The sequence below is a fragment of the Anomaloglossus baeobatrachus genome, chromosome 4 (assembly GCF_048569485.1).
Source record: "Anomaloglossus baeobatrachus isolate aAnoBae1 chromosome 4, aAnoBae1.hap1, whole genome shotgun sequence".
Taxonomy (NCBI): Eukaryota; Metazoa; Chordata; class Amphibia; order Anura; family Aromobatidae; genus Anomaloglossus; species Anomaloglossus baeobatrachus.
The window spans coordinates 567,796,683-567,821,738 of NC_134356.1; the positions used below are offsets into that span (position 1 = coordinate 567,796,683).

General features: G+C 42.3%; 1 protein-coding gene across 5 annotated transcripts in view; it reads right to left on the reverse strand.

The window, feature by feature from the left end:
- Window positions 1–25,056, reverse strand: part of MEGF11 (multiple EGF like domains 11) — a 789,316-nt gene that overhangs the window by 5,884 nt on the left and 758,376 nt on the right. For 4 of the 5 annotated variants that reach the window (XM_075346053.1, XM_075346052.1, XM_075346050.1 and 1 more), the window contains one exon: window positions 14,158–14,364. The exons of the other annotated variant lie outside the window; for it this stretch is intronic. In XM_075346053.1, the coding sequence (XP_075202168.1) occupies window positions 14,158–14,364 (207 nt within the window). The remainder of the gene's footprint in view (window positions 1–14,157; window positions 14,365–25,056) is intronic. 5 annotated transcript variants of the gene reach the window in all.

Below are 25,056 nucleotides of genomic sequence, written 5' to 3' on the forward strand. Positions count from 1 at the left end.
TATTCAGCCAAATCCTATTTGTGTTGATCTATCGTACGGCTGGAAAATCATAGCTGGTAGGAATTCAAATTGGTAGCACAAATTCCATGTATTGGGTAGTGCTTCGCCTGTAGTCTGGCTACATTATTGAAGGGCTTGTAAATTACTCAAAAAAGTTGCTTTTCTCAGAAATAGCCCCACTTTTACCTAAGGGCTCTGCTTGGTTTTGCTGTCCATCCCCATTACATACAAATAACTGAGTTGCAACCCACTTACAATTCTTTATTTCATAAAACAAAGGAGAAAACATGTTCTTCCATGGCCATTTATTATTGAACCTACTAGCAGACTCAAACAGAATTCCTCCATCTAAAAAGTATATAGAAAAGTGTGATTAATAAAGCAGAATGAGATAGAGAGTGGCCTGTTGCCAAGTTTGTAAGAGGAACTCCTGGGTAAACTATTGACATTGCTATTCAATAGAGGTTTTGAATTAGAGGCTTTGATTTGTGGTCCTTAAAGGGAATCTGTCAGCAGGTTTTTGCTATGTAAACTGAAGACGGCATGTTGTAAGGGTTAACACAGAAAATTGAAGGATGGCTGTCTTTTGAAGGTCTGATCTGTTGTTTAGTTGCTGTTTGTTACATAAATACATGGAATACAATGTTATGCACAGAGCAGTCTGGTACACTCCTTCCTCTGAATGACACCTCACTGTCTTTGTACAATCTCTATAGAGGGCCTGGTGTGGGCGGAGACAGCCCTCTCAGCTCTATGCTAGATGGCCAAATCAATAAATTCTGATTTTGTCAGAATGGCTGCACCCAGTAATCTAAGTGATACATCATTGGATTCAGGATCTCTTTCTCTACATCATGCTGCTCTCAGATGAGGTAACAAATATCTGCTGACAGATTCTCTTTAAATTGGGCTGAAAAATCTCAAATCTCCAGGAGTTCCCAATAGGCTGGCTCGTCACAAAGTAACTATAGGCTCTTCAGCCTGACCTACCAAGGAACCTCCTCGTGGGGGTTTTCAAGGAATCATCCAGTGCCACTCAAAGGGGCGCACCAGTAATTTTGTAGAGAATATCATTACCTAATACGAACCCCAAACTTTCCTGCATCTGTGATTGTGCAACATGTCGACCAAATGATTTCTATACTTCTTCCAGAGAGCAGTTTCAGACCCAGCAGGTTTTAGTTTAAGTTCACACAAATTAGGATACAGATTCCCCATGGGTTGGCCCAAAGTGACTGTAGTCTATGCAGCCTGTCTTACCAGGCCGCTTTAGTTCTTTCAGGGACCATCCCCTACCAGAGCCAGCCCTGACTGCTGTATATACAAGTCGTAGGGATGTACTAGTCCCTTTGAATTGAACACAATTACCTTTCACTGACCCCGACCTTTTGCAGCTGCAAATGTGCAATTATGTGTCCAGTGTCTGATGTCTATGCTGCATCCAGAGAACAGTTTCATGCCCAAGCAGGGCAAGAAATGTTTTAGTACAAGTGCAGACAAACTAGTGTACCATTTCCTTAAAGGGTGCTTCATAACATAACAATGTGGTCTTATAATAAGATAGATAATTGTTCATTTTTGCCAATATAACTTATTGTTTAATCTGCCCTGATTTACACTTATAACCCTGCAGATGTGTGGTTAATCTGTAGGTCAATAATGTTCTGATGCTGCGCAGCCGCTGCACTGAGGGCCCTGCTGCCAGGAGTAAATGAGCTTTATTGCTCCAAGCAACCTTGGGCTTTCAGTCATAGAGGTGCGTCTAGTGCGGCATCAGCCACCGCTCAGTGCATAGTGAGAGAATGCAACCACTCCCCCGGCATTGACTGACAGCCGGCTCTGTGCTAATGCAATGCTGAGTTGGCTGTCAATTAATGCTGGGGAAGCTTGGTTACAGCTGCTACTCACCATGCACTGAAGCCTCTCCGGCCCTTGTATGACTGAAAGCTCGAGGGTGCCGGGAGGTATAAAATTAATTTCCTCCTGGCAGTGGGGCTCTGATTGTGGTGAATGCACAGTGTCAGATTGCCATCAACCTGCAGATTAACCCTACATCTGCAGGTTTAATAGTGCTTTTTCACATGATGGGTTCCCTTTAAGGATGCCCCTCCAGTATCTATTTACCCTTCAGATGCCATTAGATCTGTCCTGCTGTACTTCCAGTGCTCACTGTGGTCTCTCTCAGCTGACTCCTGCCAGCATAGCTCTGTGCTGCCTCCACAACTAACATGGAGGGAAGTCTACAATTAGAATACACTCTCTTCTTCTTTATAGTGAAAGGTCCTATACTCTGCCTGAAGGATGTTATCTTCTGCCATCTACATCAACATAGCTGCATGTGTGTTTTTACATCATTGCTCTGTTGCCTGCTTTCTAGCAGATCTCAATAATCCCATACTCTGCACTGCTTTGCTTCCACTATAGAGTTAAATTGGAACTGGCAATAACTGACACAGCAGAACCGAGAAGCAGGGCTGAGCTGTGTTTGAGATGGTAGAGGATACTTTTTTTGTCATGTGCATCAGTAGATTGGAATTTGATGTTTCAAATCACTGTGTCATGCGTTAGGGTTTTAACCCCTGAGCCTGTGCTTTGTGGTGGTTTATCTGTCCACTGAACCACAACAGATATTCATTTCTTTGGGTGTTTATGATCTGTTATCCTTGCTTAAGTCTTTTAGGTTAACAGGTGTTTTCATTTACTCAATTGTTTGTGCAGTCACCTTTCGGGTGCGGCTATAAATACCTTCCCCTTGCTGGTACTTCCTGCTGGTGATATTCTCATTTGGTTGTCCAGCCATACTGCCGTTGTTTATGCCAGACAGTGAAAGACCAGATAAGGTTTTATTACTCTGCTGTAACTATCTGTGTCTAGTTAGATAGTAGGCGGCATACTCTTTAGCAGTATGTACTTTATCCTTTCATTTGTTATTTCATGGTTAATTTATCCTCACTCCGGGATCTCTTCCTATCTCAGCATTCCTTCCTTTCTATAGGTAAATTGCACTCTAGTCTGCCTTCCGCTTCCTTAGGAGGAATGTAAAGTGCTCAAAGGACTTTCAAGCAGCATATATCCAAGTTGCCATGGTTTAGCCTGGGCTTAGAGCTTTCCCAGCCCATACAGGAACCACTGAGGACTGTGTGGCCCAAATCTCTAGTCTGTAGAGCAATCGACTGGGTCAGTTGCAGTATTTTCAGTGTTTACCTATTTATCCCGTGTGAGTGGCTTACACAATCATAACATTACAACCGGCCCACTCCATTTTTGTGTGTGTTACGAATCCAACATGAATGATGGGGACACCCAGGCCGCACAATTACGGTCCTTGTCCTTGGAGGTGGCAGACATCAAGCAACAACATGTGTTATCCGCCGCTACAGAGGTTTTAGTCTCCCCAAAAGTGTCTTCTGAACCTAAGGTAAAATTTATCAATTTACGAAGTTTTCCATCTTTCTTTCTTCATGTAAATTGTATTTTCATCTCCGCCCTGCCTAATCCGGAGGACAGAGTCAACTAGTAGGAATTATTCTATCATTGCTCAGTGGAGATTCTCAGGTTTGGGCATTTTCTTCGTCTGAGGATTCTCCAGCTTTTTCCTCAGTTGGCACTTTTTACTCTGATATGGGGCTCATTTATGATAACCCATATAAGGTTGCTTAATCAATAATCAGCAGATTGCTTTAGGGAAATCATAAATTGTAGAACTACTGCTTTCAGTTCAGACAGTGAAAATGTCCTGCAGATCTCTGCAGTCAATTCTGTCAGGGACTTTCTAGCCATTTAAGAGATATGATGGTTTATAGTCCCTCCCCGTTGTCGCTAAAAGAAGCTATGTCACTGGCAGTGCGTTTGAACAGACATCTTAGTGATAGTTTCAGTGACCTATTGAGGCAGGAGAATCTATGCAAATTGGGGCCTGCAGAGTCCAAGGAGGGAATTGAGCTTGGATCACGTGCTCATCTCTGTTTATACTGCGGTCGAACAGGTCCTGTGATGATTCAGTTTTTCAGATACAATAATGAATTTCTTAAAGGTAAAGAGACAAAGATTCATTAATATACATGAACAACTGGTTCTAGAGGTTTGAGGATATATCATATACATACCACTTGTTATTTTTACAAGTGTTTGATTACCAAATCTGGAGTTATAACTACCTCTGAATTTGTTGAATCAGGTTCTGCCTTAGATCTTATTGACAGTGATTTCGATATTAAGTGTGGGTGCACAGTTTTGACTCTCATCATCCTATTAAAGTATCCGCAATTGATAATCTCCCCTTACCCAAAGATATTTTACTTCTAAGGTTGAGAATGTTTCCATTATAGTGAGAGCGTTGCACACAGAATCTATTTCATTCATGATGTTTCCTTCCTTATCAGCTAAAATTGTGTTGGGTATGCCCTGGTTCGTTAAACACAATCCTACCATCAATTGGGACACTTGTGAAATTTATGTCTTGAGGAAATTTTTGCTTCACCAATTGTTTATCTAAATCCCTTGCATCTTTGAGATCTCTTCTTTTACATTTTATTCAGGATTTTGATGATTGTTTTTTCTGAGACTGAAAGTGAAGTTCTTCTGCAACATAGGTCTTATAACTGTGCTCTCAAATTTATACCAGGGGCCAAATTGCCTAAATCCCATATATTTACTTTCTCTGTTCCTGAAAGAGATGCCTTGAAAGAGTACATTCAAACATGTCCTTCCAAGAGTCACATAAGGCCTTCCACCTCACCAGTCTTTAAGAAAAAAGATGGAGGGCTGTGTCCATGTTTCATAGAAATTATTAAGATTACTGTACGTAATCCTTACCCTCTACCTTTTATTCCTGACTTGTTTAACCAACTAGCGGGGACAAAGTGGTTTTCTAAACTGGATCTGAAAGAGGCATATGACCTTATACGTGTTCGCCAAGGTGATGATTGGAAGACTGCCTTCAATACACCCTAGGGTCACTCTGAAAATTTAGTGATGCCATTCGGTTTGACCTAAACTCCAGAAGTGTTTCAGAACTTCATAAGATATATTTTTTTCTTTATTGGGTAGATTTGTAGTGATATACTTTGATGACACCTTGATTTACTCAGGTTGTTGCGAGGAACATCTGGAGTATGTTCCACAAGTACTTCAAGTTCTTTGTGACAATCATTAATTCGCCAAGCTAGAGAAGTTTCAATTTGAGGTGCAGCAGATTCACTTTTTGGGTGATTTGGTCTCTGCTAAATGTTTTCAGATGGATCCAGTTAAGAAACAGGCTGTCCATGATTGGGTACTACCTACTAATATTAAAGGGGATGCCCACTACTTCGACAACCCCTACTCATTCCCCTTGTTCGCCCCCATAAAAATAAATAAGCCTATGCTCAACTCAGGGGCCAGCGATGTCTGAAGTTACATTCCCATGGCCCATGTGACATGACACGTGAACACCGCAACCAATCAGAGCCTGGTGTCTGTCTCCCTGCCTTCAAACATTTGATGGGGTAGTAAGTGCTGCACGGACTTCCTGCTCAAATATGTGAAGCGGGGTGAAGGAAGCTGAGCACTGATTAGTCGCATGGCCCATGTGACATAACAATGTCATGTGGCCCCTGAGAACAAGACTTCAGACATCGCTGGAACCGTGGCCACACCATAGGTGAGTATAGGCTTATTTATTTTTCTGGGGTGAATAAAGGGAATGAGAAGTGGTTGTCCAACTAATGGACAATCCTTTTAAAGCTTTGCAGAGGTTCTTAGGTTTTTCTAAATATTATAGTAAGTTCATTAAAAACTTTTTAGTTATAGTCAAACCTTTTACTGATATGACCAAGAAGGGTACTTATTTTTCTTCTTGGTCTACTGAGGCTGTTGATGCCTTTGCGGCTCTCAAGACAGCTTTTTCTAAGGCACCAGTCCTCAAACAACCCAATTTTGATTTGCTTTTTGTGGTTGAGGTAGACACCTCTTCTCTGGGGATATGTGCTGTTCTGTCACTGAAGAAGGACAGTTACCTTGAGACTTGTGTGTGTGTGGGGGGGGGGTGTTTCTTGGAAATTCTCACAAGCAGATTGCAACTATATAAGAGATTGACAACTCTTGGCTATTGAGTGCTTCGAAGAATGGAAGCATTGGTTGGAGTGGGCTAGGCATGGAGTAATGGTCTTTACTGATCACAATAATTTACTCTATGGTAATGCCACTAAACACTTGAATACTAGACAGGCCTGCTGGGCCCTCTTTTTCGCTCGGTATGAATTCTCTGTGACATTTCTCCTGGTGTTAAGACTATTAAAGTTGATACTTTATCACGTAGTTTTGTTCCAGAATTGAGGAACAAAAATCCAGTCAAAATTCTTAGTGAAAAAGTGGAGGTGGGTGCTCTGGGGATTGATCTCAGAAAGCACATTTTGGAAGCTCAGATTAGTGCACTGGAGGGTTTGCCGTTCTCGCTTTGTACTGACCTTCTTAACAAAGTTAGTGACTCTGTGTTTGCTGGACAACCTGGCTTCTCTGCTACTTGGAGAGCTGTTTCCAGGTCCTTTTGGTGGCAGAATGCTCAAAAGGATGCTTAGGAGTATGTCCGTGAGTGCCGAGTTTGTGCCAGGTCTAAAGTCTCTTGCTGGCCCTGGCAGGATTTCTTCTGCCTAACAGTGTTCTGTCTGAACCTTGGACTCTTGTCATGGATTTGTCTAATGCTGGTGGTAATATGGTAATATGGGTGGTGGTGGACTATTTCATCAAAATGGTTCACTTGGTTCCTCTACCAAAATTGCCTACAGCTAAGAGTTTAGCTACAATGTTTATCTCTCATGTTGTTATGTTACATGGTGTTCCTAAAAACATCATTTCTGAGAGAGGGGATAAGTTTATGGCTAGTTTTTGGAGTAGCTTTTGTTCCAGGTTAGTAATTAAGCTTTCGTTCTCCTCAGGGTATCATTCTGAGACTAATCGTCAGACAGAGAATGAACAAGAAGTAGAACAATATTTAAGATGTTTTGTTTCATCTAATCAAAAGGACTAAATGGATTTACTTTTCTTCCAATAACCGCACCTGGGTGTTTGTTACTAGTGATGGGCGAATCCCCCTATGCTCGGGATTGGGAGACTCGCCGAGCTTTTGTAAGGTCCGAGTTTGGCGCCGGAGATAACGCAAACTTGCGTCCGAACCCCGAGCTTGGACTTTACAGTTATGGACTGGGGCGGGAAGGGGGGTCTGTAAAAAAAATAATATAGTTAATAATAAACATTGTCATTATACTTACTGGTCCCGTGACATGTCCTGCAGACCTGCTGTTTCCCAGCCGCTTCTGCTTCCGGGTCTGATCATTAACTTCCGGCAGTATTCACTGCACTGCTTGTGAACCCTGATGTCATGGCGAACATGGCCGAAAACAGCTGAAGACTATTGAGTGACGAGCAGTGCAGTGAATACCGCCAGAAGTCAATGATCGGACCCGGAAACAGAAGCGGCCCGGAGATAGCGGGTCTGCAGGATGCGTCGCTGGAACAGTAAGTATAATCACAATGCTTTTTAATAATGTGCTCTTTTTTTACAGCCCCTGGACCCAAACTGTAACATGGGTTTCCCAGGAAAACCAGTGTTCGGGACCTTGTGCACGAACACTATGTGTTCGGTACGAGTCCAGAACTTTACAGTTCGGGTTCGCCTATCATTATTTATTACCTGTTATCCTTGCATATGTCTTTTAGGTTAATAGGGGTTTTCACTTACTCATTTGTCTCTCCAATCATCTTTCTGGTGCAGCTATAAATATCTTCCCCTTGCTGGTATTTCCTGCTGGTGATATTCTCATTTGGATGTCCAGCCATACTATTGTTGTTTATGTCAGACAGTTAAAGACCAGTTAGGTTTTTACTTCTCTGCTATTTATGCTTTTCACCCTGCACTTGCCTTCTGTTTCTAGTTAGGTAGTAGGAAGCATACTCTAATTGTACATACTTAATTGTTTAATTTGGTATTTTGTGGTTTGTTTTTACTTACTCTGGGATCTCTTCTTATCTCAGCACTCCTTCCTTTCTGTAGGTAAACTGCGCTCTACTCTGCCCTCTGGTTCTTTAGGAGAAATGTGAAGGGCTCAAAGACACTTCAGGCAGTATAGGTCTGAGATGCCATTGTTTAGTCTGGGCTTAGGTCTTTCCCAGCCCGCACATGAACCACTAGAGACAGCAGGGTCTGATCTCTAGTCTGTACAGGAACCAGCTGGGTCAGGTACAGTATTTTCAGTGATTTACCTATTTATCCCATGTGAGTTGATTACACAATCATAACACACTGGTCTGTTGGAAGCTGGTAAAAAAAAAACACATCGTAGCCCTGCTTGCCTCAGCTCTGCAGTGCCTAGTTATTGAAGCTCAGTTGTAAAGCCACAGCAAAGTGGAGTACAGGAAAGATGAGTTTTGCTGGAAATCAGACTCACGAGGAGTATTGATAAAGGGATCCTAACAATATCTTATTCACACAAGAGTCCTAGAGTCCTTTTCAGGATTCTGTCAAACAGGGGTTGGCTTCGGCTTGCTACTATCATGACACAGGTGAGAGCCCCAATCTCCCTACTGGGTGCTTTTACCAACTCATATTATAGCCTCCTATTTATTTCTAATTTGGACAAAGACACAACTAAGAGATGAAACAATCTTCCTGGAGCGAGGCTAATTCTGGGCAGCCAGGAACACAACATGTGTTCGGTGGTGATCTAAATGACAATAGCCAGCATACCATAAGGGGCAAACAACAAATACAAAAAGTAAAATTAAGGCAATACAATAAGGGTCCTAAGGGATACACCGCAGAAGTACTGGCGGACACAGACATAAAAAGGGCCTCTGTACAAGAATGGTATATGCGCCCTTTGAGGCCCAAGAACTCATCACAATGCACAATTTCACTTGCTTTGTAGCTAGAAATGGGTCCTCTAACCCCTTGGACCCCTGTGTGGCTGCACCAATGATATGTTCGCCCTTGGCCTTCAGTTTAAAACTAATTTGAGAAAAACTAGTTGCTTTTAGTGAACTACATTTCAAATGGAGATTGTCAGGTGGAATGACCATGGCAATAAATCTAAGATTATTTGGTTGAGGGAAGAAGCAGGACATGAAGGCTTATTACACTCCCCATCAAGAGTACACATTATATTATAGTCAAACATCAATCTCAGGCGGCCCGACAAATCATCTAATAAATTTGGGGCCTCCCTAAGACAAACAAGTGTTAGTCCAGCAGCTTTCATATCAATCAGATTTTTCTATGCACATCAGGTTTATGAGGTATTCAGGGGTATTAAGGATATAATAATAATAATAATTTTATTCATTTATATAGCGCTATTAATTCCATAGCACTTTACATACATTGGCAACACTGTCCCCATTGGGGCTCACAATCTAGAGTCCCTATCTGTATGTCTTTGGAATGTGGGAGGAAACCGGAGTACCCGGAGGAAACCCACGCAAACACGGGGAGAACATACAAACTCCTTGCAGATGGTGTCCTTGGTGGGATTTGAACCCAGGACCCCAGCGCTGCAAGACTGCAGTGCTAGCCACTGAGCCACTATGTCTACTATACTCAATGCATACTAACACTATTACACAAATTACACCTCAAGTTCCTAAGGGAGTACCATATTTTTCATTTTATAAGACGCACCAGATTATAAGACGTACCACAAATTTAGAGGAGGAAAATAGGAAAAAATCGTTTTTAATGTTAAAATGAGGGTCCGTCTTACAATCCTAGTGTGTCTTATAATATCTCACCAGGGTGGAGTGGCGGTGGTGGAGCGGCTCAGGAAGGTCACAGGAGGCAGGGTCGGCGATGCTGCAGGATCGGAGAAGGGGGTGTTGCTGCTCAGAAGGTTCAGTGGATGGATGGTTGGCGATACTGTGGGCTCTGACGTGCCGCGGTGGCAGGCGCCATTGATCTGCCGGTGAACTGCGTGCTCAAATGAGCCTACTGTTAGATCAATGGCACACGCTGCCTCGCCGACCCTCGATCCTGGGACCCGCCTGAGCCGCTCCACTGCAGTGACACCCCCTCCTCCGAGCACTCAGTATCGCCGACCCTGCCTCCTGTGACCCCACTCCACCACCGCCGTTCCAGTAAGCCATATCCAGATCATAAGGCACACCCACATTTTACCCCCAGTTTTGGGGAGAAAAAAGTGTGATCTATAATCTGGAAAATACAGTAATCCAGAAAATAGGTTTCCACTGCGAAAAGCTGTAAATGTGATCCCCTAATACACTCTCTGGCAGAAGTTCTGTCGCTTATCCATTTTATGTAAATAAAAGCTTATAACCTGACTTTAAATTTATCCATTGGTTTTATAAATTACTCTTTTGAAAGCTGAAACCCTCCCATATTTGGTTTAGGTTATGAAAATAAAGTTGCTGCAAATCTGAAATATTGATCATTTAATGAACATAGAAAGGTCAGATTTTGTCAAGACAAAAGTTTTGTCGCCTTGTCATATAATGCACCCAATCCTAGTTTACATTCTCACCTGTGCTCACTAAATGATCGATTAGATAGTGGGTGGCACCTTTAATGTGTCTCAGCATCAAGTACAAAGAATTAAAAAAAGATTTGAAGAAACCGGAGATGTTTTTGGCAAGCTCAAGTCCGGCAGACCTCACAACTACTCAGGAGGAACGTTTGTTGGTTAGAAAATCAAAAGCCAGCCCCTCTTCCACTGCAGCAGAGCTCCAACAGGCCTGGTCACCTCAAGTCACTGTGTCAACTAGAACAGTTTGTAGGATTCTGTCTTGAAATGGCCTCCATGGTCGAATCAGTGCCCAGAAGCCAGCACTAAACAAAAGGCAATTAAAAAAACGTTTGGCATTTGCCAAGTTCGACAGCCTGCTAAACAAATGGACGCTGGAAAACTGGCAGAAGGTGGATTTCTCTGATGAATCTTCAGTTGAATTACACCACACTTCAGGAGACCTACTAGAGCCCATATAAATCCAAAATACATCCAGAAAACAGTTAAGTTTGGTGGTGGAAAGATCATGGTCTGGGGTTACATTTAGTATGGGAGTGTGCAAAACATTTGCATGGTGGAAGGCAATATCAATAGCCTAAAATATCAAGAAGTATTAGCTACCTCTTACATTCCCAATCATAAAAGGGGTCAAATTCTGCAGCAGGATGATGCTCCATCTCATACATCCATCTCTACAACAATGTTCCTCCTGGCAAAGAAGATCAAGGTGCTCAAGGACTGGCCAGCCCAGTCACCAGACATGAACATCATTGAGCATGTTTGGGGTAGGATGAAAGAGGAAGCTTGGAAGACAAAACCAAAGAATCTAGATGAACTCTAGGAGGCATGTAAGGTTGCATTCTTTGCTATTCAAATCCCACCAAGGACACCATCTGCAAGGAGTTTGTATGTTCTCCCCGTGTTTGCGTGGGTTTCCTCCGGGTACTCCGGTTTCCTCCCACACTCCAAAGACATACAGATAGGGACTCTAGATTGTGAGCCCCAATGGGGACAGTGTTGCAAATGTATGTAAAGCGCTGTGGAATTAATAGCGCTATATAAATGAATAAAATTATTATTAATTAATTATTATTCTTGATGACTTCATCAATAAATTGTATGAATCATTGTTGAACCGCATGGATGCAGTCCTTCAAGCTCATGGAAGTCACACAAAATATTAAATAGGGCTCTAATAGCACCACAACTTGATTAACCAATGTTATGCAACATATCTTTGTATTAGAAGTTAATTATTTGTTTTAATTTCACATTACTTTCTGTGGGCGACTAAACTTTTGTCTTGCCAAACTCTGACCTTTCTGTGTTCATTAAATGATCAATATTTCAGCTTTGCAGCAACTTTATTTTCATAACCTAAACCAAATTTGGGAGGGTTTCAGCTTTCAAAAGAGTAATTTCTAAAACCAATGGATGAATTTAAAGTCAGGTTATAAGCTTTTATTTACATAACATGGATAAGCGACAGAACGTCTGTCAGGGAGTGTATAAAGGAAAACACATGTAATAGAAGTCTTCACCTTTTTACAAACATGGCTATTACATATATGTACCCCATTTCAAATACATACGTTGAGCTATTTTATAATGATATTTTTGTATGTATGTATTTTTATTTAGTTTATATGGCGCGATTGGAATTTAAAGCAGTTCTGTCATCAGAATTTACAATACAAACTACATACATTATTAAATTAGACCCAGTGATACTGGTGAACATTGAGAATCTATGTCAGAATGAGTGTGTAATCCTTTTTGAAAGTTTAAAATCAATATTCTCCCACCTAGTCTGAGTGACAGCACCTCAGTGCCCCTCCTCCCTAATGAGATCTCACACTGCTCAGCACAAGCTGCACCTGTCAGACTGGGTGGGCAGAGACTGAATAAACTTGGACTAATGAGCGCTCTGACAAAGTACATCCCCATCAAGTATAAAAGATCTATTTAATAATGTATGCAGTTTGTAAAGTGAATCTTGGTGACAGATCCATTTTAGGTCTTGAGATTTGATACATAACACAAAAATGAAAGGATACATAAAATTTAAAAACAAATTTTGACTCGCACAGACATTTTCTTTCAGAGACAAAATAGAGGAAACTGTCCTCCGGATGAAGGATATTATGGCAGATTCAGAAGGAGCAGGAAGAGACACCTGAAGCAGCTTGTTTCTAAAAGACAACATTGATCAGGGTTTTGATGTGCAGAGAGTAATAGCAGATTGCATTTATAGAAAAAAAACCCCGTTTACATCTTGTTTATTTCCATAAGTATTTCTGAGGGTAAATTCCTCTACATTTTTTTATACATACATTTCCAAAAACCATGGTATGATGGGGCTTAAATTGCATGATTGTGGAAGTAAGGACAACACAATGATCACTCTATGGGTTCATAGACTAGCCAATATACAGACCACAAACTGACCACAATTGATTTAAAACCACTGATATAATATAAAAAATGGGGAAAAATGTACTGGAAAAAGGGCCAAAAAACAAAGTACCGATTATATGACACACTTTTTTCCCCCCAAACTGGGGGGAAAATGGGAATGCATCTTATAATCCGGATGTGAATTACTGGGATGCTGGTGGTGGCGCAGGTTCGGCGATACTGAGGGCTCGGAGGAGGGGGGGGGGAGTGTCACTGCAGTTGAGCAGTTCAGGAGGGTCACAGGACAGAGGGTCAGCAATAACTGTGGGCCCGGGGGTATCGCAGTGGTGGGCACCATTGATCTGCTGGCGGGCTGCAAGCTCCATTAAACTGCTGTCACTTGACACGATAGACTTCAAGAAAATGGACGCGGAGGCCAATCTGCACATGCGCTGCCTCCAAGTCCATTGCGTCAACCACTGGCAGATCAATTGAGCCCGCAGTGCACTGGCAGATCAATGCCGCCGCAATACCCCCAGGCACGCAGTATCACTGACCCTCCTGAGCTGCGACACTCCCTTCTCTGAACCCACAGCATCACCAACCCTCCATCCACTAACCCTCTTGAGCTGGGACACCCCCTCCTCCAAACCCGCAGCATCACCAACCATGCCTGCTGTGACCCTCCTGAGCTGCTCCACCACCACCGCTCCCCCCTGGTGAACTATTTTAAGACACACTAGGATTAGAAGACAAACCTCCATTTTAACATTAAACATTTTTTCCCCTATTTTCCTCCTCTAGGTGAGTCTTATAATCCAGTGCGTCTTATAAAGCGTAAAATATGGTAGAACTCTTCCTGGATTGAATTTACACAACTCTTTCTGTTTCCTCTATAAAAATTTTTTACAAGTGCCTATTTATTATCTCATTTTGTTAAATTGGCCAGGTAATGCACCCATTTAGGTTTCCTGATGGTCAGAGCACATTCCAAGAGAGATAATAATGGGAACACACTAAAGAAGAATTCCACATTCTATTGTTTCTACGGGGTCTACCCTTATGCTATGTATACCATGCGCCGTGATGAGCAAAAATCAAATACACTTTATGCAATCTGAGAATGGGAAAGAGCACACTTGGTCACTTGGATGAACGTAGCAAGCAATGTCTGTCAGCTGGTCATGCATATTGGTCTGTGCTGGCATCAAGCAAGTCTGGTGCTACAGGATCATGCACGTGTACAGCTGGCATGGAAACTGACACTTACCCACGTCATATACATTTTTGTTAGGTTTTGATGAGGGTGGTATATCTGAGTATGGGGCATCTGTATGGACAGGTGAGGTCATTTCCACGTAGCTGTTCTCTGAGTGTTTGGACTGCTGCGCGGGGGGGTCTGTAATGGTGGCATAAGGGTTCTCACTGCTGCTCAGAGAGCAGGTGCTGGAGCTGCACCCTGACTCTTTCAAACAATCTGCAAAAAGCAACAAACACAAGTCAAAAAAATCTGGGGGAAGAGACTGGAGCTCAGGAGGCAGCAGGAAAAATGGCAGGAAAGGGGGAAGCCCTAAAGGTTAAAAACAGATGTTCACTATAAGAGCTGTTAAGTCGAGGGCAAAAATATGGAGGATGTTAGGGGGGGGGGTGGAATCTGTTACAGAGCGTTAAGGACAGAACTACCTAAAGAATGACCCTGTGTGGCCGAAGTGTGTCATGCAGGAGCATGTGACAAAAGGGCAGATAATCCATTTAATAATATTGTTCTATACTCTTAGCTAACAGCAGGGGCGACATTAAAATGGTGGAGGGGAAAAAGTAGCAGTTGTACCCACTAGTGGACACAGACAGAAGAGGGTCCCTGTGTAAGGACAGTATATGGGCCCTAATCAGTCCAATAACTCATCACAATGCCTCATTCCACCTGCTTTGGAGGTAGAAATGGACCCCCCAACCTCTTAGGTTCCCTGTGTGGCCACACATGTTGCATCAATGATATGTCCACCCCTGAGTATTGGCTCTACAGATTTTGTATTGGGTCCCAGGAGTTTAAAGTTATTCTACTGACTTAAGCTGCTTGTAAACTTTACACAGCTGAGGGTTTGTTCAGCCAATATCTATTTCTCATAATTTCCCAATATACACAGTCTCAGCTGTCGGGTTCTGTACTTAGGTCCTATTCAAGTGAATAGAAGCCAAGCTTCAGCATCTGGGGCAGTACGCAGTGTATGGAGCCATGCTGTGCCACTCACTGTTTACATCCGCCAGAACTGGTGACAGCTGATAAGTGGGCATGCTGGTTGTTGGACCCCCACCAATCTGATACTGAAGACCTATCACAAGGCTAAGTCAGTCATCAATATCAAAATTGTGGACAACCCTTTTTAGACTGCTGAAATTAATGGGAATTACTTGACAGAGATATATTATAAATGATTACAGTCCTCAGAAAGTGATGACTGCAGCCGGAGCCCAGGATGTGACATAAGAGATGCATAGAGGCTCTGTGCATTATGTTGCCTTATCTAGGCCTTCATAAAGCAGTCCTTAAAGAGGACCAACCATCAGGATTTTCATATATAAACTAAAGCCAGTGCTATATAGGAGCTATCATGCTGATGCTATAGATACAATTAGTTGTGAGATCAGATGTATACTTTCTAAAGTATAGGCAAGTAAAGTTTGTGAAATGCACTGTGATTTGATGAGAGGTGCAACGGAATATCTAATAAGTGGGTTGGGTTTTGCTAGTTATTCCCGCCCCTGTCTGCCTGCCTGTCCTTCCTCCCACTGTCTCTGTTATTACAGGTTAAGGAAGGAGGGAGGAAGACCAGGCAGACAGGTGGGAATAATTAGCAGAACCCGACCCAACTATTAGATATTCTGTAGCACTTCTCATCAAATCACAGTGCATTTCACAAACTTTACCTGCCTATATTTCAGAAACTATGCATCCGATCTCACAACTAAAGGTATGTTTGGAATCAGCATGGTAGTGCCAGTATAGCACTGGATTTAGTTTATATACGAAAATATTGCTGGTTGGACCTCTTTAATTCACTTACCCTTTAATGATAATGAAATACTTCTTGTTCTGTCCCATTCTACACAGTAAATCAAGCAAATGAGCTGCAAACATAATGGCCCTGATTCAATAAGACTGGAGTGATGGGAGAGCAGGAATAAGATGCGCCAAATGCATTAAGAGGCTCACGTCACTTAATGTATTCAGCACATCTTATCAGTGGAGTGCTCCTCGGCAGAAATGTTACTCTATTTAGGAACTGGAGTAACATTTGTGACATAGCAAAGACCGCCACTTTTGAACAATTTGATAGGCGGGTATACCAACACCCCTTCCCATACTGGCTCCTCCCCAGCTCCAACCATTTTGGCGGAGCTGCCAGAAATTAGTGGGAAAACACCAAAAGTAGCTACATTTTTGAGCAACTAAAGGCCGCTTTACACGTATCAATTTATCGTGCATTTGCATGTGCGATCGCACCCGCCCCCATCGTTTGTGCATTACGGGCAATTTGTTGCCCGTGTCGCACAAACTCGGTAAACCCCGTCACACGTACTTACCTTCCAAATGACCTCGCTGTGGGTGGCGAACATCCTCTTCCTGAAGGGGGAGGGAGGTTCGGCGTGACAGCGACGTCACACAGCGGCCGCCCAATAGAAGCGGAGGGGCGGAGATGAGCGGGACGTAAACATCCTGCCCACCTCCTTCCTTCCACATTGGCGGTGGGCGCAGGTAAGCTGCAGTTCATCGTTCCCGGGGTGTAACACGGAGCGACGTGTGCTGCCTCGGGAACGATGAACAACCGGAGCACAGATTTTTTTAAAATGAGCGACGTGTCAACGAGCAACGATAAGGTGAGTATTTTTGCTCGTTCACAGTCGCTCATTTGTGTTACACGCTACGATGTGCGTCACTAACGACGTGACCCCGACGACATATCGTTAGATATATCGTAGCGTGTAAAGAGGCCTTTAGTGTTGTGCAAAGATTTTGGGACTTGGCAAAGTGTTTTACACCAATTTTCTGGTGTAAACAATGTGATGAATTGGGGCCACTATATCAGGTCAGCCAGTGAGAAACAAGACCAGCAGTACTATGAAAAAAATTATTTATATAAAATATATTTAAAAGAAAATTTGATTGGTTTTCTGATAACACATTCTTTTTAAAGTATCACTTTTTAAAAACCAAAAAAAACAACCGGATTCCTTGACATCCCCAAGTATATCTACTGCTATTTAATTGTAGAAAACACATTAAATGCAGTTGTACACATGACATCACGTACGTTGTCTAACTAGAGCTACAAATTATGGGTTTAACTAAAAATATGTGGTTTAACCAACACAGAATTTTGCATTATTCCAGTTAGCATGCTTTTTTTTGTAGTCACACTTGGCTGAGCCAGAAGAATGGAGAAGAAATGTCTGTGATCTGTTATCATATACTGACTGGGAAGAAGTGAACTACTTTCGGCCACTCAATAATTCTATAGGGGTTCCACTATGTAAAATATGTAAATTGAGCAATTAGAGTAAACCCAAGGCCTGAGGTTTCAATGCCCTGTATAGACAGTTCAGGAAAGGCTTGGTGTTAATGAGGACCTTAAAGCAGAATTGATGAGAAGCAGTGAATTTGTGTATAAAGCGGCATGCATGGGATGAGGGATGAGCAGGATAGCTGTGTTTAGAGGCAAGGATGTGAGCAAGCAAAGAGTGGCACACACAGGCAGAAGGAAACAGAGGCGTTCTGTGTCTGTCCCTTCCCAATACAACAGCATGACTGTCCAGTTGTGTCTCTGCCAAACCACTGGCAAGCATCCATATACAACATCATTAACAAAGAGCACGTCTATCGCTTCCAAACACACATGAACAGAATGCTCAATTCCAGATACAAAAAGTAATGGATCAGTAATAGCGAACATATCCCAATATAAACATATAGTCATATTATTATTATTATTATTACTACTATTATTATAGCACCATTTATTCAATGGCGCTTTACATATGAAGAATACTTCTATAAATGGTGCTTGATCATGTAAGGTTAAGTTCCCACAATTAGTTTTTTATACTTCCAGTTTTCATTGTGCAAAAGAAAAAAAAATAAATAATAATAATTGCAGAGTCTAAGGGTACTGTATGTGCCCAAGATCTGGACCCGCTGTGCCCTGGCCTGACCTGCGGGGCTGCGAGTCTCCTCTGCAGAACGACGCAGGAGACCGCAGCTGTCTGTGCCCACGATCAGGGTTCGGTGCACTGCGGTCGCTTGCCTGTGTTCTCCCTACGGAGGACGCATGCGACTCTGCAGCAAAGAATTGACATGCCGTGGCTCAGGAAAGACGCACTGCAGGTCAGTCTTTGCTGAAGGCAATACATGCACAGTGGTCATAGGATTTCTAGAAATCTCCTCCACTGTGCCTGTACTGTACATTGCAGCATTTTGGACGCAGCTGAAGTGTACTGTGTCCAAAACGCTGCTAACACTGATCATGGGCACAATGCCAAAAAGCAGGTTTTGCGGCGTTTTTTAGCTGTGTTTTTGGTGTGTCATTTGTTACAGTAATGTTTAAATATAGTTAATTTCATTCACCACAAAAGCAGCAAAAGCAAAAATTCCACTGCGTTTTTACATTTTATCATTGTTTTCAATGGTGAGAAAAGCAGCAAAAATGCTAAAAAGAATTGACATGCTGCTTTTTCAAAAAGTCAGGAAAAAAAAAGGAAGTGTGTGTGCTTGTGTGTGTGTGTGTGTGTGTGTGTGTGTGTGTGTGTGTGTGTGTGTGTGTGCATGAGATTTTTGGAATCTCCTAGATTTTGCTGGTACTGTAAAAAGCAGCTTTTAATTTGCATAAAAACTTTGATAATTTGAAAAAACATGCAAAAAAATGCAGCAAAAGCACGTGTGGACATAGCCTTACAGTTCAAGCAAAGTGGATGGGGTCTATACAAAAGAACCACATTAGGCCCCCTTCACATGTCAGTGATTCCGATATGCATTTACATATGTACCGGAGACGCGCACATACATAGACCCATTAAAATCAATGGGTCTGCGCACACATCTCTGTTTTCTCATGAACGTGTGTCCGTGTGGAGCACACGCGTGTCTGTGTTGTCCACATGGTGACATGTCCATTTTTCCCTGGCAGCACAGGTGTCACATGGACCACACACTGATGTGATCCGTGTGACATCAGTGTGACACATACCGGAGAAAACACTTCTTTGAAATAAAATGATTTTCTATACTCACCTGTCTCCTGCGCTGCTGTCACTTGTTTCCGGGTCAGCTCATACTGCTCATGCATATTCACTGCACTGCGGACGCAGCAGCAGTGCAGGAGACTGCAGCACCGGGAACAGGTGAGTATAGAAATTTCTACTGTCTGTGTGCTACGAGTATCACCGATAGCACACAGAGAGCACACTGACAGCACACACCGAACACACACACGAAATACGCACACACATATGCACCCACATCACGGACCATGAAAAACGTGCGTTTTTATCACGGACGTGTGAAGGGGGCCTTAGATGGGGAACATCTGCTAATAAAATAGCATTTTTAGTGCATTTTAGCCCCAATCCACACAACTGTACCAATAATGTTTTGTCAAAGCAAAATACTAAAAGTATCAGAAACAAAGCATTTTCATTTAACACATGACAACCAAAAAGAGAGAAAAATTGCAGCGTCAAAATTCGGACTGAAACTGCATGTAAAGGAATGCACACAAGTAACCCAATTTAGCTCATAGCTGCAGAAAATCTGCAACATCAAAAACTCATTGTGGGAACGTAGCCTTAGGCTATGTGCGCACTAGTGCGTTTTACCCGCGGATTTACCAGGGGATTTGCCGCGGAAATTTCTTGAGAAATGTCTGCAATCTTTCTGCAGACATTTCCCAGCAAATCCTATGTGAAAAAACAATAGCTGTGCGCACGCTGCGGATTTTTCTCAAGAAATTTCCTTGAGAAGAATTTCTTGAGAAAATTTCTTGAGAAAATGAGCATGTCAATTCTTTTCCGCAGGTACCCTGCGGATTTCGGCAGTACAGCCTGCAAAATCCGCAGGGAACAACCTGCGGGAAAATCGCGGAAAATTCGCGGCTAATCTGCGGCAAATCCGCATGCGGATTTACCGCGGATTTGGTGCGGATTTTTTCCGGAGGTCCGGAAATCTTCCACTCCCAGAAGTTTCTCAAGAAATTTTCTTGAGAAACTTCACAGTTCTAGTGCGCACAAAGCCTTAGAGGGGACTCGGTGAGTGCATTAGATGAAGTGGAGCACAGCGCTGTGCTATATGAGGCATCACCCACATTTACTTGTAGTACACTAACATAACTATGCCTGATATTTTTTCTGAGTGTCTACTTTTTTAAAGATTTAAATTTTGTCCCCTATGGAGCTCTACTCTAGGTCACTTAGAATTTTTTTTTACCAATTAGCCAGCTCATGGCATTTATATATAAATGAAAGTATATTATAATTGTATTTATTGTTTTCATATTTTATTGAAATATAAAAACCTTAAAAAATAAACATTTCAAACTGTTTAAAGGGAATCTGTCCCAGGTTTTTGCTACAGCATCTGAGAGCAGCATAATGTAGGAATAGAGAATCTGAGTCTAATAATGTATCACTTAGTTTACTGAGTGCAGCAGTTGTGACATAATCAGAGTTCTTAGCTTTCTGAGCTCTGGTACATCTAACTCCTCACACAGCACAGCTCTTTATGTACATTGTTTATTGACAGTGAGGTACTTATCAGAGGGGAGGGGCATAGTCAATCTAGCAGGCATGTGAGCACCAATTCTGGCAGCAATAATGTCCTGGTGATAAAACTTCATTGTAATTAAACAGCCCACAATTCAGTGTATTAACTCATACATCATGCTGTCCTCAAACTACATAGCAAAACCTGCTGACAGATTCACTCTAATGTACCATATCCTCACAATACATAAATACATACCAAAACATTAAAGGAAAGAAGCCATAGGTATTCAGTGATGGTATTCAGCAAAGAAACCAATAGGTTTAATAGATCAATGTAAAAATATCCAGACAGACCGTATCATTAAAAATGGCAAATGGTCATGGCTCCCCTTTCCAAGACCAACGCGATTCAGGGTTGATTAAGGCTCACCCATAAGGCATGTTCAAAACGCGTTGATCTTGGAAAGGGGAGCCATGGGCATTCGCCATTCTTATTGCCTTGGTCTGTCTGGATATTTTTACATTGATCTTTTAAAGCTGTTTTTACGTCTATGACACTGGTTTCTTTGCATCACTGGATACTTATGGTTTGTTTTCTCAATGCTGCATGGCCGGACCCAGGCCACTCCTTGCCGATCCGAGGAACCCCATACAAGGTGGAAGGGTGAGCTGACTTACTGCAGTGTAAAAACATTAAGGGGTTTAAGGTTTCCAGGAAAGTAGATTCTCCAAGTGCAGTTTGTTTAAAAAGCAAACAAAAAAACTCTCAAATTGTTTTTTACTCACCCTCCCAGGGTCCAGCTTTGAGTCTCTACTGATGCTCTTGCTGTCTATTGTTGGCTGCAGCTCTGCTGTCACTCACGACGGCAGGGCTGCAACCAAATAGAGAGTTCAGTGGCTCATGCCATCTACACAGGCAGAGATGTCAATGTACTGTCTGCACCATATACAACAACAGACAATGAGAACCACAGTAGGGATTCAGTGCTGGATCCGGAGAGGGTGAGGATAAATAATCCACTGTATATGTGTATATAGTCATGGCTGAAAGTGTTGGCACCCTTGAAATTATTCCAGAAAATTAACTATTTCTCCAGTAAAATAACTGCAATTACACAGTTATACACGTTTATTTCCTTTGTGTGTATATTGGAACAACACAAAATAATTGAGAAAAAAAGTAAAAAGGACATCATTTCACACACAACTCCAAAAACGGGCTGCACAAAGTTGGCACCCTTAGCTTAAGGCCTAAGCCACACGGCGAGAAAATCGGTGCGAGTAGAGTGCGATAAAACATCACATTGCCCTCAGACCAATATTAGCCTGTGTGTCAGCACCCATGAGCGATTATTTTCTCAGCCCTAATCGTACCGAGAAAACAATCGCAGCATGCTGCATCTGTAATGTGAGACTCTTTTCTCTCGCACCCATTCAAGTGAATGGGGCGAGAGAAAAATCGCACTGCACTCGCGGTACACTGGTGTACCGTGTGTGCAGAACGAGAATGGCAATAGCCAGCTACGGAGGAGAGAGGGAGAGAAATCCCTCCCTCTCCTCCTCTGTGCCGGCCTGCCTCTCCCCAGTGCTGGCCTGCCCCTCCGCAGCACCGGCCCACCCACCGCAGCTGAGGTCCGCTCGCACAGTCGGACCTCAGGTGCAGGGACACTCGCATGACACTCGACTCCTGCTGTGCTGCCAGCGCGAGCCGAGTGTCATGCGAGGGGATCGCAGTAATCCCCGTGTGGCCCCGGCCTAATATTTGGTTGCACACCCTTTGGAATAAATAACTGCAATCACTTCCTATAATCATCAATAAGCTTCTTGAACACCTCTCAACAGGAATTTTGGACTCTTCTTTTGGAAACTGTTCCAGGTCTCTCGTAATTGAAGGTGCCTTCTCCCAATAGCAATTTTAAGATCTCTCTACAGGTATTCAATTGGATTTAGATCTGGACTCATTGCTGCCACTTCAGAACTCTCTGGCTGTGGCTGTTTATTTCCATCTATTTATTTCTCCTTCTTGATGTATGTTTGGGGTCATTGTCCTGCTGGAAGACCCATGACCTAGGATGCAAACCCAGCTTCCTGACACTGGGCACTATATTGTAACCCAAAATCCTTTGTAATCTTCAGATTTCATGATGTCTTGCGCACAGTCAAGGCACCTAATACCAGAGGTACCAAAACAACCCCAAAACATCTATGAAGCTCCACCATATTTACTGTATGCACTGTGCTTTTTTTCTTTGTAGGCTTCATTCTATTTTCAGTAAACAGTAGAATAATGTGCTTTACCAAAAAGCTCTATCTTGGTCTCATCTGTCCACAAGATACTTTTCCAGAAGGATTTTAGCCTAGTCATCAACATTTTGGCAAACTGCAGAATAACTTACTTATGGCTCTGTGTCAGCAGTGGGGTCCTACTGGGTCTCCTGCCATAGCATTTCATTTCATTCAAATGTCAACAGACAGTTTGCACTAACATTGATTCACCCTGACCCTGCAAGACATCTTTAATTTCTTAGGAAAATGAATGGGGCTGTTTATCCACCATCCAGGCTATCCTGCATTGCAACCTTTCATCAATTTTTCTTTGTGATCCATGTCCAGGGAAATTAGCTACAGCGCCATGAGTTGTAAACTTGATTATGTTGTGCACTAAGGACAAAGGAACATCAAGATCTCTGATGGCGATGAACTTGTAAACTTGAGATTGTTGATATATTTTTCAACAATTTTGGTTCTCAAGTCCTCAGACAGTTTTCTACTCCCTTTCTGTCCTTCATGCTTAGTGTAGCATACACAGACACAAAATGCAAATTTGAGTCCACTTTTCTCTTTTTTGTCTGATTTCAGATCTAATTTTCATACTGTCCACACCTGTTACTTGCCACAAGTGAATTTGAATGAGCATCAGATGCTTGAAACAAAGTTAATTACCCACAATTTTGCAAAGGTGCCAACAATTTTGTCTGGCCCAGTTTTGGAGTTTTGCGTGAAATTATGTCCAGATTGCCTTTTTTTCCCTCAATTGTTCCAATACACACAAAGGAAATAAGTGGGTAGAACAAAACATGTGTAATTGCAATAATTTTCTGGGCGAAACACTTAATTTTCTGCATGTATATATATATATATATATATATATATATATATATATATATACAGTCATATGAAAAAGTTTGGGCACTCCTATTAGTGTTAACCTTCTTTCTTTATAACAATTTGGGTTTTTGCAACAGCTATTTCAGTTTCATATATCTAATAACTGATGGACTCAGTAATATTTCTGGATTGAAATGAGGTTTATTGTACTAACAGAAAATGTGCAATCCACATTTAAACAAAATTTGACCAGTGCAAAAGTATGGGCACCCTTATCAATTTCTTGATTTGAACACGCCTAACTACTTTTTACTGACTTACTAAAGCACTAAATTGGTTTTGTAACCTCATTGAGCTTTGAACTTCATAGGCAGGTGTATCCAATCATGAGAAAAGGTATTTAAGGTGGCCACTTGCCAGTTGTTCTCCTATTTGAATCTCCTATGAAGAGTGGCATCATGGGCTCCTCAAAACAACTCTCAAATGATTATTCAACATAGTTGTTCAGGGGAAGGATACAATAAGTTGTCTCAGAGATTTAAACTGTCAGTTTCCACTGTGAGGAACATAGTAAGGAAATGGAAGAACACAGGTACAGTTCTTGTTAAGCCCAGAAGTGGCAGGCCAAGAAAAATATCAGAAAGGCAGAGAAGAAGAATGGTGAGAACAGTCAAGGACAATCCATAGACCACCTCCAAAGACCTGCAGCATCATCTTGCTGCAGATGGTGTCAATGTGCATCGGTCAACAATACAGCGCACTTTGCACAAGGAGAAGCTGTATGGGAGAGTGATGTGAAAGCCGTTTCTGCAAGCACGCCACAAACAGAGTTGCCTGAGGTATGCAAAAGCACATTTGGACAAGCCAGTTACATTTTGGAAGAAGGTCCTGTGGACTGATGAAACAAAGATTGAGTTGTTTGGTCATACAAAAAGGCGTTATGCATGGAGGCAAAAAAACACGTCATTCCAAGAAAAGCACTTGCTACCCACAGTAAAATTTGGTGAAGGTTCTATCATGCTTTGGGTCTGTGTGGCCATTGCCGGCACCGGGAATCTTGTTAAAGTTGAGGGTCGCATGGATTCAACTCAGTATCAGCAGATTCTTGACAATAATGTGCAAGAATCAGTGACGAAGTTGAAGTTACGCAGGGGATGGAAATTTCAGCAAGACAATGATCCAAAACACCGCTCCAAATCTACTCAGGCATTCATGCAGAGGAACAATTACAATGTTCTGGAATGGCGATCCCAGTCCCCAGACCTGAATATCATTGAAAATCTGTGGGATGATTTGAAGCATGCTG